The 26,309-nt window shown below is 45.1% G+C and overlaps 2 protein-coding genes across 17 annotated transcripts in view; one reads left to right on the forward strand and one right to left on the reverse strand.

Annotated features, from left to right (window-relative positions):
• SMOC1 (SPARC related modular calcium binding 1) overlaps positions 1-18,629 on the forward strand; it is a 418,437-nt gene extending 399,808 nt beyond the window's left edge. For 11 of the 12 annotated variants that reach the window (XM_068254051.1, XM_068254050.1, XM_068254053.1 and 8 more), the window contains 3 exons: positions 7,732-7,785; positions 12,799-12,853; positions 18,158-18,629. In XM_068254051.1, coding sequence (XP_068110152.1) covers positions 7,732-7,785; positions 12,799-12,853; positions 18,158-18,194 — 146 coding nt within the window. In that variant the 3' untranslated portion in view covers positions 18,195-18,629. The remainder of the gene's footprint in view (positions 1-7,731; positions 7,786-12,798; positions 12,854-18,157) is intronic. The other variant, XM_068254055.1, reaches the window with a different exon arrangement.
• The window catches only part of LOC137532982 (son of sevenless homolog 2-like), a 199,955-nt gene that overhangs the window by 132,990 nt on the left and 40,656 nt on the right, over positions 1-26,309 (reverse strand). For 4 of the 5 annotated variants that reach the window (XM_068254064.1, XM_068254062.1, XM_068254063.1 and 1 more), the window contains exon 3: positions 23,228-23,323. In XM_068254064.1, the coding sequence (XP_068110165.1) occupies positions 23,228-23,323 (96 nt within the window). Of the gene's footprint in view, positions 1-20,436; positions 20,522-23,227; positions 23,324-26,309 lie in introns of all 5 variants that reach the window. The other variant, XM_068254066.1, reaches the window with a different exon arrangement.

The following is a 26,309-nucleotide window of genomic DNA, read 5'->3' on the forward strand; positions in this document are numbered from 1 at the left end:
TGAACCTCCGCCCCAGTCTTAAGTCTTTTGCAGACTCCAAGAGGTTTTCTTCCAAGATTGCCCTGTATTTGGCTCCATCCATCTTCCCATCAACTCTGACCAGCTTTCCTGTTCCTGCTGAAGAGAAGCACCCCCAGAGCATGATGCTGCCACCACCATATTTGACAATGGCTTTCTTCTTGCTACTCTTCTATAAAGGCCCACTTTGTGCAGTGCACGACTAATAGTTGTCCTATGGACAGATTCCCCCACCTGAGCTGTAGATCTCTGCAGCTCATCCAGAGTCACCATGGGCCTCTTGACTGCATTTCTGATCAGCGCTCTCCTTGTTCGGCCTGTGAGTTTAGGTGGACGGCCTTGTCTTGGTAGGTTTACAGTTGTGCCGTACTCCTTCCATTTCTGAATGATCACTTCAACAGTTCTCCGTGGGATGTTCAAGGCTTTGAAAATCTTTTTGTAGCCTAAGCCTGCTTTAAATTTCTCAATAACTTTATCCCTGACCTGTCTAGTGTGTTCTTTGGACTTCATGGAGTTGTTGCTCCAAATATTCTCTTAGACAACCTCCTGAGGCCATCACAGAGCAGCTATATTTGTACTGACATTAGATTACACACAGGTGCACTCTATTTAGTCATTAGCACTCATCAGGCAATGTCTCTGGGCAACTGACTGCACTTAGACCAAAGGGGGCTGAATAATTACGCACACCCCACTTTGCAGTATTTGATTTGTAAAAAATGTTTGGAATCATGTATGATTTTAGTTCCACTTCTCACATGTACACCACTTTGTGTTGGTCTTTCACGTGGAATTCCAATAACATTGATTCATGTTTGTGGAAGTAATGTGACAAAATGTGGACAACTTCAAGGGGGCCGAATACTTTTGCAAACCACTGTATAGTAGTCCCTTGTTCCATGCTCATTGGGGAAACAGTTGCTCTAGGCTATGGTTATTGTCCATACGTTCCATGTTCAGCCTCCGCTATGGGGAAACAGCTGCTCTAGGCTATGGTCATTGTCCATACGTTCCATGTTCAGCCTCCGCTTTGGGGAAACACCTGCTCTAGGCTATGGTCATTGTCCATACATTCCATGTTCAGCCTCCGCTATCGGGAAACAGCTGCTCTAGGCTATGGTCATTGTCCATACGTTCCATGTTCAGTGTCCTCTATGGGGAAGCAGCTGCTCTAGGCTATGGTCATTGTCCATACGTTCCATGTTCAGCCTCCGCTATGGGGAAACAGCTGCTCTAGGCTATGGTCATTGTCCATACGTTTCATGTTCAGCGTCCACTATGGGTAAGCAGCTGCTCTAGGCTATGGTCATTGTCCATACGTTCCATGTTCAGCCTCCGCTATGGGGAAGCAGCTGCTCTGGGCTATGGTCATTGTCCATACATTCCATGTTCAGCCTCCGCTATGGGGAAGCAGCTGCTTTAGGCTATGGTTATTGTCCATATGTTTCATGTTCAGCCTCCACTACGGGGAAGCAGCTGCTTTAGGCTATGGTCATTGTCCATACATTCCATGTTCAGCCTCCGCTATGGGGAAACAGCTGCTCTAGGCTATGGTAATTGTCCATACATTCCATGTTCAGCCTCCGCTTTGGGGAAACACCTGCTCTAGGCTATGGTCATTGTCCATACGTTCCATGTTCAGCCTTCGCTATGGGGAAACAGCTGCTCTAGGCTATGGTCATTGTCCATAGGTTCCATGTTCAGCCTCCGCTATGGGGAAGCAGCTGCTCTGGGCTATGGTCATTGTCCATACATTCCATGTTCAGCCTCCGCTATGGGGAAGCAGCTGCTTTAGGCTATGGTTATTGTCCATACGTTTCATGTTCAGCCTCCACTACGGGGAAGCAGCTGCTTTAGGCTATGGTCATTGTCCATACATTCCATGTTCAGTGTACAGTATGGGGAAGCAGCTGCTCTAGGCTATGGTCATTGTCCATACGTTCCAAGTTCAGCGTCCGCTATGGGGAAGCAGCTGCTCTAGGCTATGGTCATTGTCCATACGCTCCATGTTCAGCCTCCGCTATGGGGAAGCAGCTGCTCTAGGCTATGGTCATTGTCCAGACGCTCCATGTTCAGCCTCTATGGAGGAGGCTCCCAATGTCATTTTATGGGGATCCAAAACTATAACTTCTAGAGTAATGGCTGCCCACTTTATACTGACCACTGCAGCTGGGCCAAGATCCAGACAGAACCTGCTGGCCATTAGGGATGCTCTTTCGTATTCCGAAGAATCGAAATTTCCACATTTCGGATCAAAAGATTTACCGGAACTCTGTAATTTTAGCCCAATCACAGAACTTGGTATCATTTAGCCAATCAGAGAATGCAGAATTTTCCCGTTAGATTTTAGATCAATCACAAGACTCAGATACTAGAGAGTATTCCCGAGTCTTGTGATTGAAATTTCCATGGTATTCTGATTACCGCGGTAAAATTCTGCATTCTCTGATTGGTTGAATACTTCTGAGTCAACTCGGAAGTATTTGGCTGATTAGAGACTGCAAAAAAATGACAAAAAATTTCTCCTTGGAAATTGGTAATCGGTATTGGCAGAAATCGGAATTTCCATGGAATCAGAAAACGTAATTTCCGACCATCCCTTTCGGTCATTTCACCTGTACGCATTTACGCGGTACTGATATTTCTGCTCTGAGTGCAGCGATGCTTTAGACATCGATGTCATGTATTGTGTAATAGGCCTCAGTTAGCACATGCGTCTAATACAGTGCGTTTTTGAAGAACAAAGGGATTTTTTGGTTGCATATTCTTCTTATTATGTGGACAAAATGTACACTAGGGAAACAAGAAACTCCTGTTATTTGTTCAAAATCCATCATTTCTACACAGCCTGGAAGCAAGTCTGCTGCCTGCTGCGGGGGTTAACTGTACTGGATCTTGGCATGTAATCATTATAATTATATCAGTAATAGAAAACAGAGCTAATCTATCTCTAACAGATAATAGCAGAAAATGTTTAGCCGAGGCTGGTGAGGTTTTTATTATGTCATCTTAATAACACTCATATTTGTGTTATCACAGCAGGCTTGGAGAAATCAGCATTACCACCACATGTACATATATAGATGAAAAAGCGTATAATTATTGCTTGCTGTGTAACGACCACAAAGCAAGAACTAGATTAGATCAATTACCAAATCATTTTCTGATGCATTCTCAGTAATTTAAGGTTTGTGGTTGGTTGACATGCAAACAGACTTTTCAGCCAGTGTTATGCTGCCATCTAGAGGCCAATTGAGCACTTGCAATGTATAAAGGAAAACTAGAGAGAAATAACTTTATAGGGACATTGTGGGTTTTGGTAGATTCATTGGCATCAATTCACTAAGCAGTTTAGACTATTCTACTGATGGTTTTTAGTTTACCGATGGTTTGGTGTAATGTTTTAGACCAGTTTTTAGACCTGGTCTAAAACATTCGGTAATGCAGGGAAAATGATCAAAAGATGCAATTCACAAAGGCAAACAAGGAGTAACCACACCCACTTTTTCTGACACAGATTAGGCCAGCTGATTTCTGTCGGTAAAGTAATTCGGTGAGGTATTTTAGATGTGAGGATGGAACCTTTTGAATTGATTATGCAGGAGTTTAATTGTATCCAGAGGAGAGCTCATCAGAGGAAAAGGTTGTCAGTCATAGCTACTCGTTTGTGAATTGCATCTTTTGCTCATTTCCCCTGCTTTAACCTCCTTGGCGGTTCAATTTTTCCGGCCAAGGAGGCTGCATTGCACTTTTTTTGAATTTTTTTTTGTTTCATGTAGCTACCTGAGTGGTAGCTACATGAAACACCACTAGAGGGCGCATGTGTTCCTCTAGTCCGATCGCCGCCGGCAACAAAAGTAAACAGGAGATTGCGTATAGAACACGATCTCTTGTTTGGCTTCTCCTGTCGCCATGGCTACGATCGGAATGACGTCATGGACGTTAGCCGACGTCCTGACGTCAGACCCATCCGATCCAGCCCTTTGCGCTGCCCTGGAGTGATTGGTCTGGGCTGCACAGGGCTCTGGCGGGGGCTCTTCCGCCGCTGCCTGCGGATGATCGCCGCAGATCGAGCTGGACGCGCAGCTAGCAAAGTGCTGGCTGCGCGTACAGCACTTTTCAGAACAGAAAGCACTTTTCAGAACAGAAATCGCCCCACCAGGGGCTGAGATATCCTCCGCGGCGGCTTACCCCGAGCTCAGCTCGGGGTTACCGCTAAGGAGGTTAACAACTTACCGTATTTTTCGGCATATAAGACGCTCCGGCATATAAGACGCACCTTGGTTTAGAGGGCAAAAATAAGGGAATAAAAAATAAACTAAACCTAGGTGCTTCTACACTGCAGGGGTGTCTTATGGACCTTTTACCCCCTAAAACTGCCTCTAAGCTACTCTATCTACACTACACTAATCCCTGCTGACCTAACAACTAAGCTACACAGCAATACAATACACTACACTACTACAACACATTAATACACTTCACTACACTATGCTACACTACATTACACTAACACAACACACCACTGCAATACCCTTCACTACACTATGCTACACTACAATGCACTGACACAACACACAGCTTCACTACACTACACTGTACTATACTAACACTAAGCTGCACTACAATGACATGAATACTACACCTGTTCCTGCCGCCATGCTCCTCTTCCCCTCGCTTCAGCCGCGATCCTCTTCACCTCCTCAGGTGCAGTTCTTGGATGCCACCTCCGCCGCCAGGTCCTCCGCTCCTGTGAAGGGGGAAAAGAAAAGCATTAGTAGCATTGTCCCTCTCTCCTGCCACGATCCGCTCGGCGCTGCCACTCACGGAAAGCCGCCCCCTCCACCACTACACGCCAAGCGTCCATCCTCTTGCCCTCCTACTTCCTGTTTACATCACGTGCAGCCGCGTCATGCGTAGCCCGAGCGCAACGCGGCTGGAGCTACGCATGAAGCGGCTGCACGTGATGTAAACAGGAAGTAAGAGGGCAAGAGGATGGACACTCGGTGTGTAACGGCGGAGGGGGCGGCGGCGGCTTTCTGTGAGTGGCAGCGCCGAGCGGATCGCGGCAGGAGAGGGAGACAATGCCAGTAATGCTTTTTTTTTTCCCCTTCACAGGAGCGGAGGACCTGGTGGCGGAGGTGGCACCCGAGAACTGCGCCTGAGGAGGTGAAGAGGATCATGGCTGAAGCGAGAGGAAGAGGAGCATGGCGGTAAGATGAGTAAGCGCTTCCCTGCGCACTCTGCAACATTTTTTTTGCTGCATTTGGCATATAAGACGCACCCAATCCCCCCCCCCCCCCCCCGCCCTGTTTTGGGGAAGAAAAAGTGCGTCTTATATTCCAAAAAATACGGTAATTACCGAATGTTTTAGACCAGGTCCAAAACAGGTATAAACCATTTGGTAGTTATTAGTGAATTCCCTTTTGATGCAACTGCTTTACACCAAACTATCAGTAGACTAATCTAAACTGCTTAAAGGAGTACTATCGATTGAAACGACTTTTTTTTTTAATACTGTATATTAGTGTACACATTACCACTAGTGCTAGGGGCACTTTATTTATTCACCCAGGTCTCTCTCTTGCTATCCCTGCTTAAAAATTCATTTCTCACACAGCTCATAGTAGTTTGGGTCACCCTGAGCTGCTTGGTTACTCTGTCACACAGCTCACAAATATATTTCAGTGTCACTCACAGCAATCAGCAGACATGAGGAGAAATAGGCTGATCTGAGGTGGTAACAGGTAACTAAATGAGCTGGAATATTGCTGGAATATAACTAGCTATAAACAATAGTCTGTGTTTACACTCAGTCTGGCTGCCTGCTTGTGGTGATTCACTCCAGGCTGCATCCACTTTACAAGCTGCTGAGAGGGGCAGACCACTGTCTACAATTAGCATTATTAGTATCTTTATCAGTCAAGAGAAGCAAAGATAATAAACACACATTGCTAGAATCTTTAACCCCTTACCACCATATCAATAAGATTCTTTCAGCAAGGTGATAATTAAACTATAAACTGAGGAGTTGATAGCAACTCCCCTGTGCAGACATGGGCTTAGCCCTCTGGGAGCCCTCAGCATATAGATACATTTGTATCAAACACTGACGGCCAAAACTGACGGAGGATTTTACAGCTGAGAGGAACAGCTGTGTGAGGAATCAAATTGCTCCTAGTACTTGTCCTAATGTGTGCTACAACATACAGCATTTAAAAATAAATGCATACATCGATAGTATTCCTTTAATGAATTGAGGCCATTTAACAGTATAGAATGAACAGTATCTATTTACTTGGCTTCACCTGCTGTCTGGTGAAATCTGTTTTTTGGTTTTGTATGCAAATATTTCAGTTTTGCCAAAGGATACTGTTTCTAGAAAATACAATCTGTGAGAAAATATATTTTCCCCAAAATACGGTTTCCCTTGCCTCGTTGTCTTCAATCCTTTTTGTAATAATGCCAGGTTTTTCCAAAATGTGATAATATGATTTCTCAAACACACTTATATTGCTAAATAATCATATTCATTGGTATCATTCAATTGTCAAATACACTTAAAGGACCACTATCACGGAAATGTGTATGATTTAAAATACAAGTTTTGTACTAGTCCATCTCCTCATGGAGGATTCTCAGTATCTCCTTTATACTTTACAAAATCACTTCCTGTAAGGGAACTATACAAAGATACTAGCTAGCTTACCTACACACTTGCACACTGTTTTAGCAGTTAGACAAAGCAACTGCCATTCAGTAAGTGCTTTTGAAAAATAAAGAAAATCCTGGGAATCCCAGATGAGGAGATGGGCTAATCTAAAACCTGTAAGATCTGTCAGATTTTAACTACCTACTATAAGTGACAGGAACGTAAGAAAAAATACATTAATAGTGCATTTTATTCTGAAACAAATGTACATGTTATTGCAGGGATGCTGCTTATAGTAAACGTCAAGGGACCTGGCCAAGTAGTTTACTATATCAGACGTTTATTATATCCAGATTCATTATACTTCTATTCATGGTCGGGCAATTGAGTTTACTTTAGCCAGTGGTTTATTATATCAGAGTTCATTATAAGGAGAGTCTAATGTATTCTGGTGTTTAAAGAGAACCAGAGACGAAGCACCCTCATGTATTTTACCATATACAGTATATCAATGGGAACATGACAGTAAACACCTACTCTGCTCTTTGTTTCATTTTTCACTGCACAGTCTGCCTGTTATCAGCCCTGATAAGAATCCCGACAGAGCATTCAATCTGACTTTGCTCAGGAATCATTATAGCTGAGTCAGTCTTCTGTGATGTCTTTTCAAGCCCGCCCCCTCATGGCTCTGATTTCCTGCTATGAGGATACATAGCAGGAAATCAGAGACACGAGGGGGCAGGCTTGGGCTTGAAAATACATCACTAAAGACTGACTCCGCTATAATCATTATGGGGCAAAGCCAGACTGAATGCTCAGTCGGGAATTTTATCAGGCCTGATAACGGGCATATTGTGCAGTGAAAAGTGAAACAGAGAGCAGAGTAGATGTTTTCTCTAATGTTCCCACTGATATATATGGTAAAATACATGAGGGTGCTTCGTCTCTGGTTTACTTTAAACTCATTTAGATCACTATGCATAGGGTATATTACAAGTTGTAAAATTACAACATCGATTTTTTTTATTTATACTTATAGTATCCTCAACATTTTTCCACAGGTACTAATCCTGGCAGTTTTCCTCCAGGAAGAAGACCTGGACTTAACCCTTTCAGTGAGTATTGAATATAGCAACAGAGAAATTCAGTGAAATATGTATTCCCTGTATTGCTGGCAGGTCTGTACTGTAGTTTAGAGCAGCATGCGTGTCACTGCTGTCACTGGAGTTTCCTGCTGCTTCACTGTTCAGTCCTAGCAACTTTCTGAGCCTCTATCTAACAACATAGCTTCAGATATTAAAAGCTTGAATTCCCACTGCAGGGAGCAATAATGGTGTGCATCATGTAGCAGCCTAGGGAAACCAGTTTAGGATTTTAGTCATCATTTTACCAGTCAGTTTCTGGTACATTTTTTTCATGAGCTATTTTGCCTATTTCTCACGTAATCTATAAACTAATGTTTCTGCAGATTTCAAAGAAAGTGGGCACTAAAAATATGCTGTTCCTTGTCAAATTAACCTTGACCTTAGTTTTCTCACCTTATTTTCAGTGGTTTGTAGCTTGTCCGGTACTGAAAAGCTGTTACATTCAGGGTCGGATTTGTACTTTTTACCGCCCTAGGCCAGTAGTCAACAAACCGCCTCCCACCCACCACCACCTTATGTGTGTGTGTACATGTGAGCGTATGCACAATATTATATCACAGATTGTGAGCTTCACTGGGGACAAACAGTGACATGTCTGTAAAGTGCTGCAGAAAATGTCAGTGCTATATAAATACATAATAATCATAATATGGTAGGACATTAAACCCCATGTACACGATACGATTCTTTGTGCGATTCGATTGCGATTATATTCACGATCCGATTGAATCTGACATGTGCGATCAGGATTTGATTCAATTCGATTTGCCATTGTTTTGCAATGGCAAATCGAATTGAATCGAATCCCGATCAGACATGTCGGATTTAATCGGATCGTAAATAGAATTGTAATCAAATCGCACAAAGAATCATATCGTGTAGATTGGACTATGACTATGGTAGGATTAGATAGTGAACTCCTCTGAGGACAGTCAGTGACATGACTATGTACTCTGTACAGTGCTGCAGGAGATGCCAGTGTTATATAAATACATAATAATAATAATATGGTAGGGCATTAGACTATGACTATGGTAGGATTAGATTGTGAGCTCCTCTGAGGACAGTCAGTGATATGACTATGTACTACTGTAACTATACAAATGCTTTATAATAATATGGCAAAATGTTAGACTATGATAGGGATTAGATTGTGAGTTCTTCTAAGGACAATCAAAATGCAAAAGAGAGAGAGATGGGAAAGGTAGATGAGCAATAGTGGAGGAAAGGATAGAGATAGGAAGAAAAAGAGAGAGAGGAGCACACAATGGGGGAATTAAAGGAGAGGGGGAACAAGATGGGGAAGAGTGTAGAAAATGGACAGAAATAGTGCACAACATGAGAGAACAAGGGAGGGAGAAGGTGAACGGAAGAAAAGTAAGAGGTGGAGGAAAGGATACTTAATACGTGGAGTGACAGAATGGGCAATAAATCAGGCAAGGCTGGCTGAGACAATACTTTAACCAGTATCTAGCAAGTAAACTTATCTATACCGCTACCAGACTGCGTTACAGGTCAGTAGGAGGACTTTCATCTTACATACCATGTCTGTTCTTATTGCTGCCTGACTGCGGGCTCCCCTGCACAATCAGCGAGTGTACAGCCTTGCCTGCCAAGTCGCCTCTCCTTCACTAACTTCCCTTCACTCACTGCAGAGCTGCAGACCATCAGCAGCCTGGTGGCACACAGTCAGAGTGAGCGGTGCACGCAACTACTGTATATACAGGAAGTGGGCACTGCTTGTCACCCGTGTATGCAGCGCTGCGAGCGAGGACAGTCAGACAAGCAGGGCTACATATCACTGACTTCATGCAGACGTGTCAGCGATACAGGACACAAGCAAAGCACTACGAAATGGGTAATTATAATACAGCTGATTAGCTGTCAGTTGCAATGTCGCCCTTACGCAAGCCCCACCCTAGGCCACGGCCTACCTGGCCTGCCCACAAATCCAGCCCTGGTTACATTTATATGGGGAAAAACAGACAAGGGCCGGTTCCCACTAGCAACGAAAACACACCAATTCTGTAAGTTTTCTGCAATGTGACGACGGACAGGCAAATGGATCTTAAGTTAAAAATAGCTTAAGCTTCCTCTTGTGATTTTTAATGGATCTGTCTTCAGCGCTGCAGTAGACGCAACACAAAGTCCTGACCTGCTGCATTTTTTACGGACATAGCATACACTGCAAATGCCGACAGATACAATGCAAGCCTAAGGGTACGGATGGGCGTACGTTAAAAAGGGGCGCTGGGAAAAAAGGGTGCGGGGTTTTAAACGATAAGCATGGATAACGTTTAAAAATGTATCGTACTGTATTTCGTTTAAAATTAATGTTTTATAAAGTTATAAATCATTAAATAATGTGCATTAAATCAGCAATTGTAAAAACGTTAATCTTTCGTTTAAATAGTGAAACGTATAATAACGTTTTAAAAAAAAAATTACTAAGTAACCCTCCCTGTACCTACCCCTATCCCCTAGACCCCCCTGTTGATGCCTAAACCTAAGACCCCCCCTGTTGGTGCCTAAGTAAACCTCCCTGTACCTACCCCTAACCCCTAGACCCCCCTGTTAGTGCCTAAACCTAAAACCCCCCTGTTGGTGCCTAAACCTAAGACCCTCCTGTTGGTGCCTAAACCTAAGACCCCCCTGTTGGTGCCTAAACCTAAGACCCCCCTGTTGGTGCCTAAACCTAAGACCCCCCTGTTGGTGCCTAAACCTAAGACCCCCTGTTGGTGCCTAAACCTAAGACCCCCCTGTTGGTGCCTAAACCTAAGACCCCCCTGTTGGTGCCTAAACCTAAGACCCCCCTGTTGGTGCCTAAACCTAAGACCCCCCTGTTGGTGCCTAAACCTAAGACCCCCCTGTTGGTGCCTAAACCTAAGACCCTCCTTAGTGCTCACTGTATTGTGTGTAGAATAATGTTTTAAAAACAGTAAGGGATAAAATATATTACAATTTACATTACGTACTGATCGCTTTGTTTCGTGAATAATAATGTTTTACAAACAGTATGGGATAACATTTAAAATAATGTTTTATTGAAATAAGAAACGTAAATCATCACAAGCAGTTATAAAACATGAAAAATCTTCGGGGGGCCGTTGGAAAACGTTATTATTCTCGGGCGCCCTTTTTTCCTGTTCGGCGCCCAGTAAACGATAATTATTATAGGAGTGAATGGCGGCGCCCGATTTGTCCACTAGCCTCCTGCGCCCTTTTTTACTGTTACCTACGGATGGTGTCCGTACTTGGCTTTTTACCACATCCATTCTTCTGTCACCTTCTGCCTCCATCTGTCATCTTCTCTTATCTGTGGTGGTTGCTGCTGGCACTCTAGTTCCACCGGTGCTCAGGTCGTCATTGGTGACAAGTGGCACATTACGAACGGAGGTCTATTCGTATTTCAACGCTTGTTGGCGATGACGGCTTGCTGAGCGCCAAGGACTCGAGCAGTGTCGGCAGGAACTGAGTGGTGCAGACAACGGATCTGCGACAGAGCACAAAATGAGATAAGAAGTATCTGGACAGATGTGCTTATTGCGAATCTGTCCAGGTCTGTCGCAATTGGGAACCAAACCTAAGGCAAAATAACTTATGAGATAAGCTTAGTGCCTCAGAGCCCAAATGGAAAGCTGCTTGTCAGTTCAGTGTTGTAATAAAGGAGATATGCAGTGAAGAAGATGCTGGGCTTACTCTAACATTTATTCATACTGTGAAGCAAGGTGGTGCAGTGGTTAGCACTCTCATCCTGATAGTGATAGCCACATGTTAATTCCTAGCCTGTATGTTCCTCTTGTGTTTGTGTGGTTTCTTCACTTTGGTTTCTTCCCAAAATCCAAAGACTAAAGGTGGCCATACACTGGTCGATTTGCCATCAGATTCGACCAACAGATAGATCCCTCTCTGATCGAATCTGATCAGAGAGGGATCGTATGGCCACCTTTACAGCAAACAGATTGTGAACCGATTTCAGCCTGAAACCGTTCACAATCTGTTGTGGTGGTGCTGCTGCTGCTGCCCCCGCCCGCCCGCATACATTACCTGCTCCGCCGGCGCGACTCCAGTCCCCCGGTCACCGCTGCTCTGTCTGCGCTCTGGTCTCCAGGTCCGGCATGCCTCACTTCTTCTAGCCCGGCAGGAAGTTTAAACAGTAGAGGGCGCTCTACTGTTTAAACTTCCTGCCGGGCTAGAAGAAGTGAGGCATGCCGGACCTGGAGACCAGAGCGCAGACAGAGCAGCGGTGACCGGGAGACTGCAGTCGCGCCGGCGGAGCAGGTAATGTATGCGGGCTCTATTGCGTCGGTCGTCGGGCACTCGAACGCCGCTAGCGATGCGCTCTTTACCCGCGGGCGATCGACGGTTATTTTCCGCACGGCACGATCGACGGGATCGGACGAAATGGATCGAAATTCGGCGTGTAGCGTGAACGATTGGCAGCAGATTCGATCCCAGTGATCGAATCTGCTGTCGAAACGGGCGCAAATCGGGCCAGTGTATGGCCTGCTTTACTTGGCAGGTTAAGTGGCTAACACCAAGAAAATGGCCTTTACTATTAGCAGGGATAGCAGATTATGACGGGGTTACACACAATAGGGGCAGCTTACTGAGCTAAGTGGCATCTGCTCTCTTTAGCCACCTATGCACTTCCTGTCCTGCATAGGAACATTGCTCTATTAATGTTAGAGCAGTTATTCAATGTGAGAATATGTTTTGTACTAAATATATCCTGGACTATACTAAATAGCAAATACACAAATATCTCTGCTCATCTCTTATAGTAAATGGTGGAAAAAAGGAAAGTGTTTGTTTTAATGATCAGTTGTTACTTTTAAAACTTTATGTAAAGAAAGATCTAAAGAGAAACAATCACAAAAAGACATCTGTAATCTGAATCTCCACTGTGAGGGGAGCCTCACAGGGATTGTCTACTGTACTCCCTGACTTCATTCCTTCTGTTCCTCCTCTTTCCTGACAAAGACTTCAGGCAACTAAAAAGACTACTCTCAAGAGGCAGAGAACTTAAATACCCAAGGTAAACAGCTATGCCTGATTAAAAAGCTTCATTGTGATAATGATTTGAGATTTGGGAGTTAATGGCTGATACACAAAAGTACATCTTCCTGGTAGATTGATTGTTTCCAACATGTCCAATCTGCCCCCATTTGATAACAGGACTGATTTTCAGATGATTACTGCATAAAGTTGGTCCCGGAGCAGATTGGACATGTCAGAAATAATTGTTATGATCTATTGGGAAGTTGTATTGTATGTACTAGCCATAGGAGTCTGAGCAATGACCATTCATGACAAATTCCCTAAGGCACAATTTTTCCTTTAACCTCCTTAGAGGTAATAACAAGTTCAGCTCGGGTGGGAAAAAACATGCCGGGAGCGGTATCCCCGAGCTGAACTTATGGTAGCAGCCGGGAGGTCTATGCAGAGCAATGCACACAGTGGGAGTTTTAACTCGCCTCCCAGAGGATCCCAACGTCGGCCGCCATTTTTCTTCCTCGCCTCTGAGGCTCTGCTTCCCCCTGGTGAGATCGCTGTCTGTCCTCATGACGACAGCCGGCAATCTCACTATAGGGTTAAGGTGGCCATACACTAGTCGATTTGCCATCAGATCGACCAACAGATAGATCCCTCTCTGATCGAATCTAATCAGAGAGGGATCGTATGGCTGCCTTTACTGCAAACAGATTGTGAATCGATTTCAGCATGAAATCGATTCCATATCTGTGGAGCTGCCGCTGCCGCCCAGGGGAGGACTGGCCCAGGGGGACGGGGGGCAATTGCCCCCCGGGCTGCCTGAATCTTAAGTAATTAGGGCCGGCCGCTGCTATACGCAGCGGCCGCAGACATACCACAGGTGACAGGTTCGCAGTGGGGATCGCAACCTCGCACGATATTTCCCGGCAAGTTGAAGTATCCAATCAAAGAAGGGGCTGAGGCGGCCGGCCGTGGTGTGCCCTTGTGCGTGGCTGCGCCTGTGGTGGATGTGAGAGGCACAAGGACACAAATAGCTTAGGTCCTCTCCGGCCAGGGGGGTTGACCCTGCTTAACTCCGCCCCCCGCCTGGAGCCACTGCCGCCCGCAACGTGCTGCTGTGCCTGCGGTGTCATCGGAGTGAGCTGTCTCACTCTTCAGCTTTCTGTGCTGGGGGGGCTGGGGGCCTGGAGCTATGGCTACGAGTGGCTGGCTGAAGGAGTCTGACACAGTCCTCCCCTGTGCTGCTGTGCCTGAGGTGTCGTCGGAGTGAGCTGTCTCACTCTTCAGCTTTCTGTGCTGGGAGGGCTGGGGGCCTGGAGCTGCGGCTACGAGTGGCTGGCTGGCTGTCCTGGCTGGAGGAGTCGGACACTCTGGGGGCTGGGAGTCGGAGATGCCACCTATAGCTGCTTGCTGCTGTGGAGGAGGAGGTGTAGGACTGAGGGGACAGGAGGATAGAGGAGGTCGGGTCCAGGTTGCCAGAGGAGAAGGTGGTTTTTATAAATTTTGTTTCTGTACTTCTTCTCCCTTCTTGTCACTGAGTTACTCACACTTTGCTGCCTGCCTACTACTGGTGTCAAATTCAATTCTCTGCCCAGGCCAGTGCCATCTGAGTTTTTTTGTGTGTGATAATCATCCCCATTCTGACCCTGGCCTGAGGGGGAACGTTTTTTCTTCTTGTGGTGTGATTGGCGGCAGGGGAGGGGGGAGGCAGGCAGTTAGGCACTGCCAAACAGGTAGTTGGAGGGGGGGGGGGGGTAGGTGTCAGACAAGTAGCTTGTATGGTGTGTGGGCAGGAGTGGGGTTAGGCATCACCAGGTAGGTAGGTTTGTGTGTGCGTGTGTGTGTGTGTGTGTGGGGGGGGGGGTTAAAGGAGTTATCAGGCATTTTTAATGAAATAGGTGCTACTTACCTGGGGCTTCCTCCAGCCCCACGCTCCCAGCATGTCCCTCGCCGCAGCTCTGCAGTCAGCCATTCGCTGCCGCTGCCTCCCAGTCCCCGGCGATGGCACCAGTCTGACCTGGATGTCGGCCTGTACTGCGCCTGTGCGAGCAGCACTATCAATCACCGCCACGTGGACCGGAGTGTACTGCGCAGGCGCAGTAGTTCTGCGTCTGCACAGTACGCTCTGGTCCATGTGGCGGTGATTGACAGCGCCGCTCGCACAGGCGCAGTCGGCCTGACGTCATCGCCGGGGGCTGGGAGGCAGCGGCAGCGAACAGCTGACTGCAGAGCTGCGGCAAGGGACATACTGGGAGCTTGGGGCTGGACGAGCCCTGGGTAAGTAGCACTTATTTTCATACAAAAAAAAAAAGCCTGATAACTCCTTTAAGGTTAGGCATCAGACACAGACAGGTAGATTGTGCGGAGAAATGGGGTTAGGCATCAGGTACATAGTGTGTGTGTGGCTGGGGCTGTTAGTCATCACAATTTGAAGATTTGCACACAAGAAAAATATGGCTTTGGGCTGGGGATGCCGTGAAACGGGCCTCTAGTTTGTGTTGTCCCCCCAGGCCAAAAGGTCCCAGTCCTCCCCTGCTGCCGCCACTCGGCCCCGCATACATTACCTGATCTGGCTGGCGCGAGTCCCCCGGTCTCCGCTGTCTTCTTCTCTGCTTTGGACTCTGAGTCCGGCAGGCTTCACTTCCTGTTCGGGGAAGTTTAAACAGTAGAGGGCGCTCTATTGTTTAAACTTCCTGCTCGGACAGGAAGAAGTGAAGCCTGTCGTACTCGGAGCCCAGCGCAGAGACGGAGCAGCGGTGACAGTGGGGATACGCGCCGGGCGGATCAGGTAATGTATTGCCGCTGTATTGCGTCAGGTGTCGGGCATTCGAACGCCGCTATCAACGCACTCCTGACCCACCGGCGATTGAACGAAATCTTCTGCACGGACAGGATAACGGGAATCAACGGGAACAATCAATTTTGGACGGAAATTGATCGTTCGGTCAGCGTTTGCGCGACGATTTCACAGCCGATTCGATCACAGTGATCGAATCGGCTGTGTATCGGCAGGAAAATCGGTAAGTGTATGGGTCCCTTTACAGGAAGTGAGTGAGTGCTGGGGCTGCTGTAGCAGGATTTTTTCCAGGTTTTAGGATCTAAAAGCATGCAAAAAAATTGCACCGCTTTTAGACCCTAAAATCCAGAAAGAATCATAATGCCAAGGGGGTTAAAGTCTAGTTTAAGGATTTTTCGTTTATTTCAGTTTATAATTGTGAGGTTGTGTATTGCTGTCCAATTTATTATTGGAATTATTAGATTGTACCTTATTTCCTGCTCCTGGGACCTCAGTGAAGCTGTGGTGCCTTTATTATGAAACTAATTGTCCAGTGGCGGCTCCAGCTTCACATTTTTTTCGGGGGTGAAAGGAAGCACGATGGCTGGCTGGTGGGGCCCATTTGGGAGATCAAAATCAATGTTTGTATGGCGAGCTTTAGATATTTTTTGCGTAGCGCAGGTGGTAAAATTAAGGCTAACTAGTTCAGCAATGGAACCAAATGTAAACCTCACAAGCAAGAGGCTTTTGAGTGGAGCAGATTGTCCAAATGATGGTGCTATTATTGAAGAAAAGTTACCTACAGATGTACTTGGCTAGTTGGCTGGCATGCTTTAATTCTCACTTGCGAGCTAGCTGCTCATATGCGGAAAAGTCACAGACAAATCATTCCAGCCCCCAGCCTGTGTCTCACAACTCTACAAGCAAGGAGAGGGGGAAGAGGCAGGAGGGAGAGAAACACTGTGTGTGTAATTTCTTATCTTAGTAGCTAAGTATTGCTGACGACTAGAGCTTGTATTTCACAGACAGGACGTTTTGAATCAGGATTATCACCCTATTTTTTTAAAGGCCCACAGACCCTATTCTGTTCAGTGTACGCTGCTGGAGTCTCAGAACAGTTAACTGTATGTTACTGAGCAGGGTGTGGGCACCGAGATTCCCAATGGGGGGAAAGAGCGGGGCGGTGCCCCAGCATAGCGCTGTCCATGTGGTTGTCCTCGAGTCAGGCAGAGGACAACCGTAATACAAACCAGTCAAGGATTCTAACCCTTCCCAACCCAGCAGACAGATATTGTATTTGTTCCTGCCTGTTTCACTTAGCTTTGTGCCTGGACAGGAAGTGATGCAAATTCAGTCCATACTTATAATAAAAGAAATAGATGGGCATAGTTTGTTGATGGAAATTCACACTGTTGGGGACATAGACCTATCCAAAACTATTTTTCTCCTGGAAATGTCTTTAAAATACAATTGCAAAAATTGTCTTGAAAAGAGGATTGCAATGATAGCATTATAAATTAATTATCCATTTTTTCAAAGTTCAGATTTCCCTTATAACGGCATGCAAGCTGTGTACACTGTACCACCAGCTCTGCTGTCCTTGAAATATGCCTGCATTCCCCTAGTGCTGCCTATTTATGTGTGAAAGTTATACCTGCATCTGTGATCTTTATTCATGCCTGATCGGTCTTCTCTGCATGCCGCTTCCCACAATTGTGTGTCCAGGTAGAGGGACATTCACAGGAATAGGATGTAAAGCAAAGAGCAATGATGAGACCTATGCACAAATCCTAGATATGCAAGTAAAACCTTCACATAGGGGTACAGAGGGCAGCATTAAAAATGGTACACAGTGTACACAAATAGGTATCCATGGGCTTCTCAGACTTTTTTTTGGTGGTTTCAGGAAGTGCAACCCCGATTTAATATATTTATAAGAATACTTATCCTTTAAAGTGGATCAGAGATGAACTTTTACTCATTGCATAATTGTGTTCCTTTCCTATTGTTTATAGGGCATTCCTCAAGCCAAATACTTTTTTCTTTTTGTTTTAATACTCTAACTTCCTATAAACTAAACAAGCCTCGCCCACAGCCTTTCAGAGAGCCTTGGCATTTTCAGACAGTAGCAAAGGCTCACGGAAGCTCAGTCTGGGCTGGAAGAGGGGGAGGTATTACTAGCCAGAGATTTCAGAGGCAGAGGGGAGGAGGTATTAGGTTTTTGTCACAGGCTGAGTGCTGAAAATGCTGTGTGTAATGTTTACAAACAACATGGCTGCTGTCATTGTATCACAGGAAGAAATAATCATATTCTATTGAAGCTGTTTGCAGCTAGATTTGCTGTGTAAACTATCTAAACTTTAGATAAGATATATAGACAAGTTACTTGTTATAGTTAGTTTTTCATCTCTGATCCGCTTTAAGTTGTAGTGTCTTCTGCATACAGCTTACTGCTTAGTAACTGATGTCACCTTCTGTCTAGAAGTGCTCTATACAATACCAACATTCTTCCCAAGAAATGCAGATAAATTGCCAATGAATGAAATAACAGCAGCATGTATTGTATTGCAGTTGGCCGGCTGGTGTAGAAGCCCGTACACGTACGTAGTATGGGGTATGAAGAACAGGAAAGGGACTCTTTGCATCCGAACCAATCAGAGGCAGCCGATGGAGCGCTCAACGTTTGCACTTTTAAGTGGACTTTATACATAACATTTTTATTCCATTATCTGATATGGAAAAACAAGAAATTTCTGCCTTTTTCCCCTTTTTTTTTAGATTTTTTTTTTTAATTAAAAAAGAGAATCTGCTACTGACAAATTAGTAAGTGAACTCATTGTGACTCTGGAGGAGAAGAGAAGTGTTTTGTTTTGTATATAAATGTATATGTAAATTGTACAGTGCCATTTGTACAGGTCTTCTTTACCCCTTTTTGTCTTTTACTAGATTCTAGACTCTGTCCCTCTTTGCAAGTTTTCCTCTTGTGACTATAGCATTCATGTTTATTTTGCTCGTCTTTTGTAAATTAAAAATAATGATCAAAGATGCTGTACTGCATTTTAATTTCTGGTTTTCCATGTTGGTGCCGTTTTATGCAGATTGTATATGGAAATTTATTCAGCTTGAAAATGGACCAATCAAATCTCGCTGAAGTATAATTCTTTTGGTCCATTTTCAAGCTGCACATATTTCCATACATTTTCATAATCTTGTATCAACTCAATATTATTTGCATTTCACTTAGCAGCCCTAGCCATGTGAACTATATTGTATTCCATATATACCAATGTATACTATTACCAGGCAAACAGCTTCATACACAGCAGCACATTGACTAGCCTTTAAAGGGCCTCTGAGCACCTCTCATGGGTATGCCTTTAAGACAGACAACTTCCAACAAAGTCGTGCTATGACCCCTCTGGAGGAGCCTCTTGCAATGGCCATGCATGTCACTTCCTCTTCCTGCTTCATTCAGTGATGCACTTCTCTAACAGAGAAGACAGGGGTGACCCGGAATTTATAACATAGCCAAGATGGCAGCAGCGATTTTTAAATTGAATGAAAAATATTTGGAGTAGAATGGCGATTCAGGCATCAAATGAAAGAGGAGAGCTCAAGCTACAGAAAGGTATGCATCTTTAAGTACTTTGCAGTACTGGTCGGAGTCTTAAAGGCATGCCCATGAGAGGTGCTCGGAGTCCCTTTAAAGGACACCCAGGGCGAAAATAGACTGATGAGATAAAAAAATTGTATCGCTCTCCCTTCTTCTAAAAACAACTTTTTTTTTACATATCCCACAGGTTTATTTTATATTTAAATCCACTTTAAGTTTTTACTGTTTGATTGTTTCTGCTCAATGACACATTCATTGAAGTATGCGAGAGCAAAAATCTATGAACTATTGACCCTTTCTATCTCTTTCCTGCTCTAAGAAGCCATTTCTGCTAGGAAATTGTTTTATGGTTGTAATTTCTTATCAGTGAGGGTTATGCTGTAGTCAGACCCAGTCCCGACTCAGACATGCACTGTCTTGTATATACCTGATGTTTAAATCTTTCAGGAAGACAAAGAAAAAAAGGAACACAGCATAATTATTAGTGCACTTGGCACTGTACATACACATCTGTATCTCATCATGTTACATGTCACCTCAGGTATCCTTTAACGCTGTCTCTCTTCCTGTATGGAAACTAGTATTCCAAGAATGGCAACACTGGGCTCTTTCTCCCACTTCTTCTCTGACAGCTGCTGTGCAGAGACTAAGGGTACTCTCATACTAACACATTGCGATATAATGGACACTGTTTAGCACACTATAACATGGTGTGATTTAAAGTCTATGAACAGTCCACACCTCATCAGCAATGTGATGCAACTGATTCCATTGTTATAACACAGAAGATGCAATGAGTTGCTAGAATCGCACAAGTTGATGCACAAAGTGTTTGTCAATCACGGTGCACATAATCACATTGCAAATGTATGTGTACATTATAATGCAATACAATGCAACACCCCAGTGTTAAAGCAAGCCCTACAGTGTGGAAACTCACTGTTCTGCACTCCTCATGCAATGTTTGGAACTACTCGAGTCCCAAAGTAGTTCCAAGGACTTGTGTCGCATGCACGAGTTCAGACTCACGCATGTGCAGTACAGATTCACTCATTCTCAGAACTACTCAAGGAAATGAGTAGTTCCGAAGATTGCCTGAAGCATTCCGAAGAACTATTAGGTGGAATAGCTACAACCGAGGATGGCTCTGCAAATGAAGAGGAACGGGAAGACTCTATACTATCCTCTACTGTCCTCTATTATCCTCTAGTATCCTTTACTATGGTAAGTATCAAACCTGAATTAAGTCTCCTCACTTCAGATTTACTTTAAGAACCCGAGGCGGTTCTGCACTTAAAGCAGTAGGATCAGCCATACTATGCCTGGGAAAAAAACACATATATAAGTAGATAAATACTTGATCTACTTACATAACACATGTATTGTACTGTCCACGTTTTGATTTCAATATTTCAGTGAATTTTATATAGTAAATGAAGGGAATTCTGTTCCTGGTGGGGGCCATGTCTTTTGCCCACAGTTTAGGCTAAATCCTGATGTCATTTCTGCCCTTTACTTTTTTCTTTTCTCCTCCAATCGCTGAGTCACCTCAGCCTTGCTTGTAAATACAAGTGAGCAGCGGATCAGGTTTCAGATAAGCAGCTACAGGGCTGCCATCGGGGGTGGAGAGCTGACACATCAGTGACGGGCCTGGTGCCCCAGGGGGGCTCGCCCGCCTGACACCACGCCAGCGGCGTCGCTAGGGGCATAGGTTGGGGGCTAGTGCCCCCAACCTCGGCAAAGGTGCCCAGAATCTGGGGTCCTGGTGTGCCCACCACAAGTGCCCCGAACGCTGGAGATGCAGCCGTTGTTACTATGGCTGTGTAACGCATTATCCCTGCAGGCCTGTTTTTGGTAGTGTGGCTCCCTGGCCACACAGCACTGCTGCCACCAATCCCCAGTGGGAAACCGGCCTCAAGGGTTTTGCAGTTACACAGCCCCCGCAGACACTGCCCTGCAATTTGCCCAATGTGATCCCATAGCCATAAATTACCAGCAAATGAGAAAAACTAAACTTGGATAAGCACCAAAACAATTATATTTGGATTACATGTTAATTATTGATGAATCAGTGAGGCTAGATTCACAGTAGGACGTTGCGTTTTGATGCGACGTTAAAGTCGCAACGCAAATTACAACGCAATGCCCCCAAAAAGTCGCAACGCAACTTAATGCCCCGTTATCGTCGCATACAGTAGAGCATACAGGCAATGAAAAGTATGTTTCTAAGTCATTATTGAGCATGTGCAAACAGTACAATGCAGCTAATAACGTGTATAACGCACTGCATGCAGTACTTTCACTTAACGTGCAGCGTTAGTCACCATTGCAACTTGTGCACTGTGATTTTTCATTGCAGTGAGTTATTCTGCGTTAAATGTTGTTTTAACGTGCGACTTTAATGTCCCACTGTGAACTTAGCCTCAGTGTGTGCTGGGGAAAAAATAATGCACAATTCATGTAACAAAGACAAATGTAAAAAAGACATCCCATAGACAGCACCACTCTGATACAAGTAATGAAAAATGATTTACTGAAAAGCTACACACAATAAAACAAATTCAAATGACACAAAGTGATAGGGACCGGTGACATACACAATAAATATAATCCTCTATAATAAAACCCCTTTGTCCGTGCCTCCTGTCTCTGTGTAGCGTTGTCCATGCTTTTGGCCACTGCGCATGTGCGCAGCACGGACCCAGAGACAGGAGGCCGGGGACGGGGCCAGGGAGTCGAGCGGGCGACGTGTGAGCAGGCGGCCGGATGTACGGCGGGTGAGCTGGCGGTGGTCGCGTGCGGCGGTGGGTGAGCAGGCGCGCGCGCCCGGTGGCGGGCTTGGCGGGTGAGCACGTAAACTAGGAACACTGACCTAGAGCCAGTTTTTATACGGGCTTAGGTCTATTAGTATAATAATAATTGGATAGATTATGCAAAATACAACTCTTCAAACTACCAAAAGATAGCCACAGATTAAATATTGTATAGCTAATCCATAAAGTGCAAATATGCTAACATATATACATGAGTCAAATAACAGGAAATATGAACAAGAAAGTGCTAAAACTGATTGTATAATTAAGAGCTATTAGGTAGCAGGTAAACAGGAGCCATAAAAAATATGGACAAAGTGCAGGAGTCGCTCGCAAAGTTCACCAGGCTTGGGGCTCGGTGATTAAGGCCACTTGTCCCTCGTCGTCTCCCCCCGGGTGGCTCCTGTTGCCCGCAATTCAGCCCAACAGCCCGGCCAAGTCACGCTTTGTCCCACATGCGCGGCCCGATGTGCTGCCATCCCTGGGAGCATTCTGCTCCTGCTCAGTAGTACTGCGAAAGCACAGAGGCTCCCAGCCATATGACGAAGCGCAACTTGGCCAGGCTTTCGGCCAAATTGCAGGTGACAGGAGCCACCTGGGGAGACAGCGAGGGTCGAGCGGATTTAAGGGGGCTTAAGGATGCCCCAGGTAAGTATGGACCCTGAGAGTCAGGTTCTTCTTAAGCAATATTTTTATGTTGGGACTTTTTCTTTGCACTGCACTTCATACTTTTATTGATTCTTGTTTACCTGCTACTAATAGCTCTTAAAGGAAATCTAAAGGCAAAATAAACACTTACCTGGGGCTTCTTGCAGCCCCCTGGTGGCATCCTGTGCATGCGCCGTCCATCCTAGTCTCTTTGGTAAGCAGCAGCGACTCACACAAACTGGCCGGCCACACACTTCCTGACCATATACATGCAGCAGGGAGCATTCTGCTCATGCACAGTAACTGAAAATGGCTACTGCACATGGGTAGACGGCTCCTGGCAGCAGAACGCAATCAGTGTATATAGGGCTCAGGACGCACATGCGCAGTAGCCTCCAAATGGCAGCAACCGCTCCGGCTTTGAGGGGGTTGCCGCTGCTCGATGGAGGGACTCAGATGTAAAGAACAGGATGACTCCAGGGGGCTGCAAGAAGCCCCAGAACCTTAAACTGATCAGCTTTAGCACAGAGCAGTAATAATGCCGTAGTCCTTTACACCACAACGCACCTGCCACACTGTGAACGTGGTGAAGGCTGCTCCACAACGTACCAATCTGCTCGTGTCCTAAGATGTAGTCCAGAATCAGTGATTCAGTGCACTGTGCTGTAAAAAAAATGGTAAAATGTAGAATATGCAAAAAGTTAGAATAAATAGTAAAATAAATCAATAGGTGTGATGTAATTATAATTATGCTATGGTTATTACATTATTTATGAATGGAGAGTATTTTTGAAAGAACTTTAGGCAGGGGAACGGATGCTGATGTCATGAGGCTGCATCATTTCCCGCACAGTTGCAAGGTCAGTTGCCGTGGTAACTAAGAAACAACCTCCGCCGACAGACTGGCTGCGGTACAAGGAAAAGAGAGTCGTCTCCTGCCTGTCCTAAAGCACACTGACATTCCTGCCAAACAACAAGAGCCTGCCTACTCGCTGGAGGCATCTCATGAAGCAAAGATGAATCACTGCGCATGTCAGACATAAAGACTGTGTTCGGAGCTCCACCTTGTGGACATTAGTGATATGACTTGCCTATGAAAGGTAGGCACACTATAGGTCAGGGGTCAGGAACCTTTTTGTCTGAGAGAGCCATAAACGCCATTTATTTTAAAGTATAATTCCGTAAGAGCCATACAATATGTTTCAAACTGGGACAGTAGGGCTCACGTCCCTGTTGCCATGGTGAGGTGTATACAGTCAATCCGCCGGGCAGCGGAAGTGTCAGACACGTCTTCAGCTTCTCTTGGGTTTCAGCAACATCAGCAATTTCCCTGAGAGCCAGAAAGGAGAAATACCGACTAACATCTTCTACAATTAGCTTGCTGACATGGGGGTTGATTCACTTTGTAGGATGAGATCCCTGCACTTTGGCCCAATAGGCTGTCTTTCAAGTGACAGGCAGCCTATTGGGCCAATCAAAGTGTGGGGATCTTGTTCTACAAAATTACTGGACCTGACAGGGTCCAGAGTGGGACAATTGGAGCAGCCGTTCCTTTTGGGGTAGCGCGAGTTAGTTAGCAGTGCATGCTACAGCTGTAGCGTGCACTACTTTGAAAATTTTACTTGCGCTGCTTGAGCAGTGTAGCTTAGTGAATCAACCTCTACTGATTTGTCTGTGAGTCAGATGTATCAAATGTATGTATCAAATGAGCCACACCTGGCTCCTGAGCTATAGGTTTTCTTCCCCTGCTATAGGTCAATAGATTAGAAGAATACTTTAGTTGGATTGCTATGTAGAATAGCTGCAAATTAGGAATAGTCAGCGAGATACAAATAATCCATGCAAATAATACAGAACTAAGCAAATTTTGCATAGAAACGTATGCAGTTTGAAAACGGGCCAATCAAAATCTATCTTAGTGGGATCTGATTGGCCAATTTTCAAGCTGCATAAAATTAGGTACAGAATTTGTACAATTCTGCATCAATTCAGAATTATTTGCGACTTATGGAGTATGCTTCCTAAAAATAGGGAAATCAGGTGAGTTTAAATAGAATGGGAAGGCCGCTCAGAGGGCTGCACATGTAACAGGGGTACTACTGCAAATGGCAGCAGAGGATAGCTAGGCAGGGCTGTGGAGTCAGAGGAGTCAGAGCAATTTTTGGGTACCTTGCGTCGGAGTCAAGAAAAAATGCACCGACTCCTAATGAATTCAAACTGTAATTAAAATAGAAAATATGATAAAATGTTCCATTTCTCAGATAAAAGTCATCATAAATAATTTATATATACAGTAATAGCTCTGCTTAGTCCAAATAAACCAATCAATAGTTACTTATGCTGCTTCAATAAAGCAGTCCCCGTATTTTTTAGGGGCTGTGTAGATAAAAAGAAAAAAACACAGGGACACCGGGAGCCCTTGTGGTGTATTATCCTCAGGTAAAAGAGTCTAAACAATGAGTATGGTACTACTCACAAAAGTGGGTTGCTTGGAGAGGCAACCATTAAATCAAGCATGTGGGGAAGTCCCGTCCCCACTCGGTCTTTTCTTCAGGTTGGTCGCTGCTCCTTTCACAAAAAAATCCTCACTCCCCGACCGGTCGTGAAGGCCCCACGTAGTGGGGTGATAAGCTCAATCGTAAGACAGTAGGAGGCGCCCTTTATGTTTCAAATTATTTTGCTATTAGTTATGTCTATATATATATATACAAGATGATATGGTTCGCCTACCTTAGTAAGGGAGACTTCCTCTTTGTATAGTAAAAATATATTTACTTTATTGATGACCAGCACTGGACAACGCGTTTCGCGGCACAAACCGCTTCCTCAGGTCAAATAGGGTGCTTAAATCAAAAATAAATATTGGCATTCATTATCTCATACATATTATAATAACTCTATAAAACAATCAGTGCAACATATATAAAAAAATAGATTAAATTAAAACGATAATAAATGGTTGTATCTAAACCTATGTGTGCAGCCATGTTAGGTTGAATGTTGGGTGCACCAGACATAGTTTGACGCATGCCTAAAATCAATCCTGTAATATCACTGAGACAAACAGCTAATTGTGCACTCTGTAATATCTAAAAATGGTCTCAAATTGACAACAAGAGGGAGGGATGGGTGAAAAAGTAGCTGGGGTGAAGGTGGAGAGGACTTAGTAGCAGCACCCCGCTGGGTGGATGGGCTCTGGTAGCAGACCCCTGTGGAGTGGTATAGAATAGATAAGACTCTGGATTATCAGTGAGATAAGGGAGCTGTGGCGCTGAAAAACATTTACATGCGCCCAGTACGGTGTGGTGCAGTGAGATGCGGGGGCTGCCCGCATAACAGGTTGAGAGTCATGGATGGCAGTACAGGTATAGGAGAGAAAGAGGAGCAACGGTCCACACCTGGTAGCTATGACCTGTGTAAAAGAAAGGTGCTCAACTAATTGTCAGGGACAGAGCTTCTGGGCGCCAAGCCTGTTTGTACGGCGTGGCAAGGTAAAATACTCTTACAACTTCCGTATACGAATACGGGACGGGGTCTGGGTGCCCGAGGGAAGGGGCGGGATCCTCTCCGGCGGCCCTTCAGATAGGTCACTTGATATGGGAGGGTGGTGATGTGTCCGTTGCGAAACAGCCGGAGGCAAGGCTGGGGA

The sequence above is a fragment of the Hyperolius riggenbachi genome, chromosome 9 (assembly GCF_040937935.1).
Source record: "Hyperolius riggenbachi isolate aHypRig1 chromosome 9, aHypRig1.pri, whole genome shotgun sequence".
NCBI classification, from domain to species: domain Eukaryota; kingdom Metazoa; phylum Chordata; class Amphibia; order Anura; family Hyperoliidae; genus Hyperolius; species Hyperolius riggenbachi.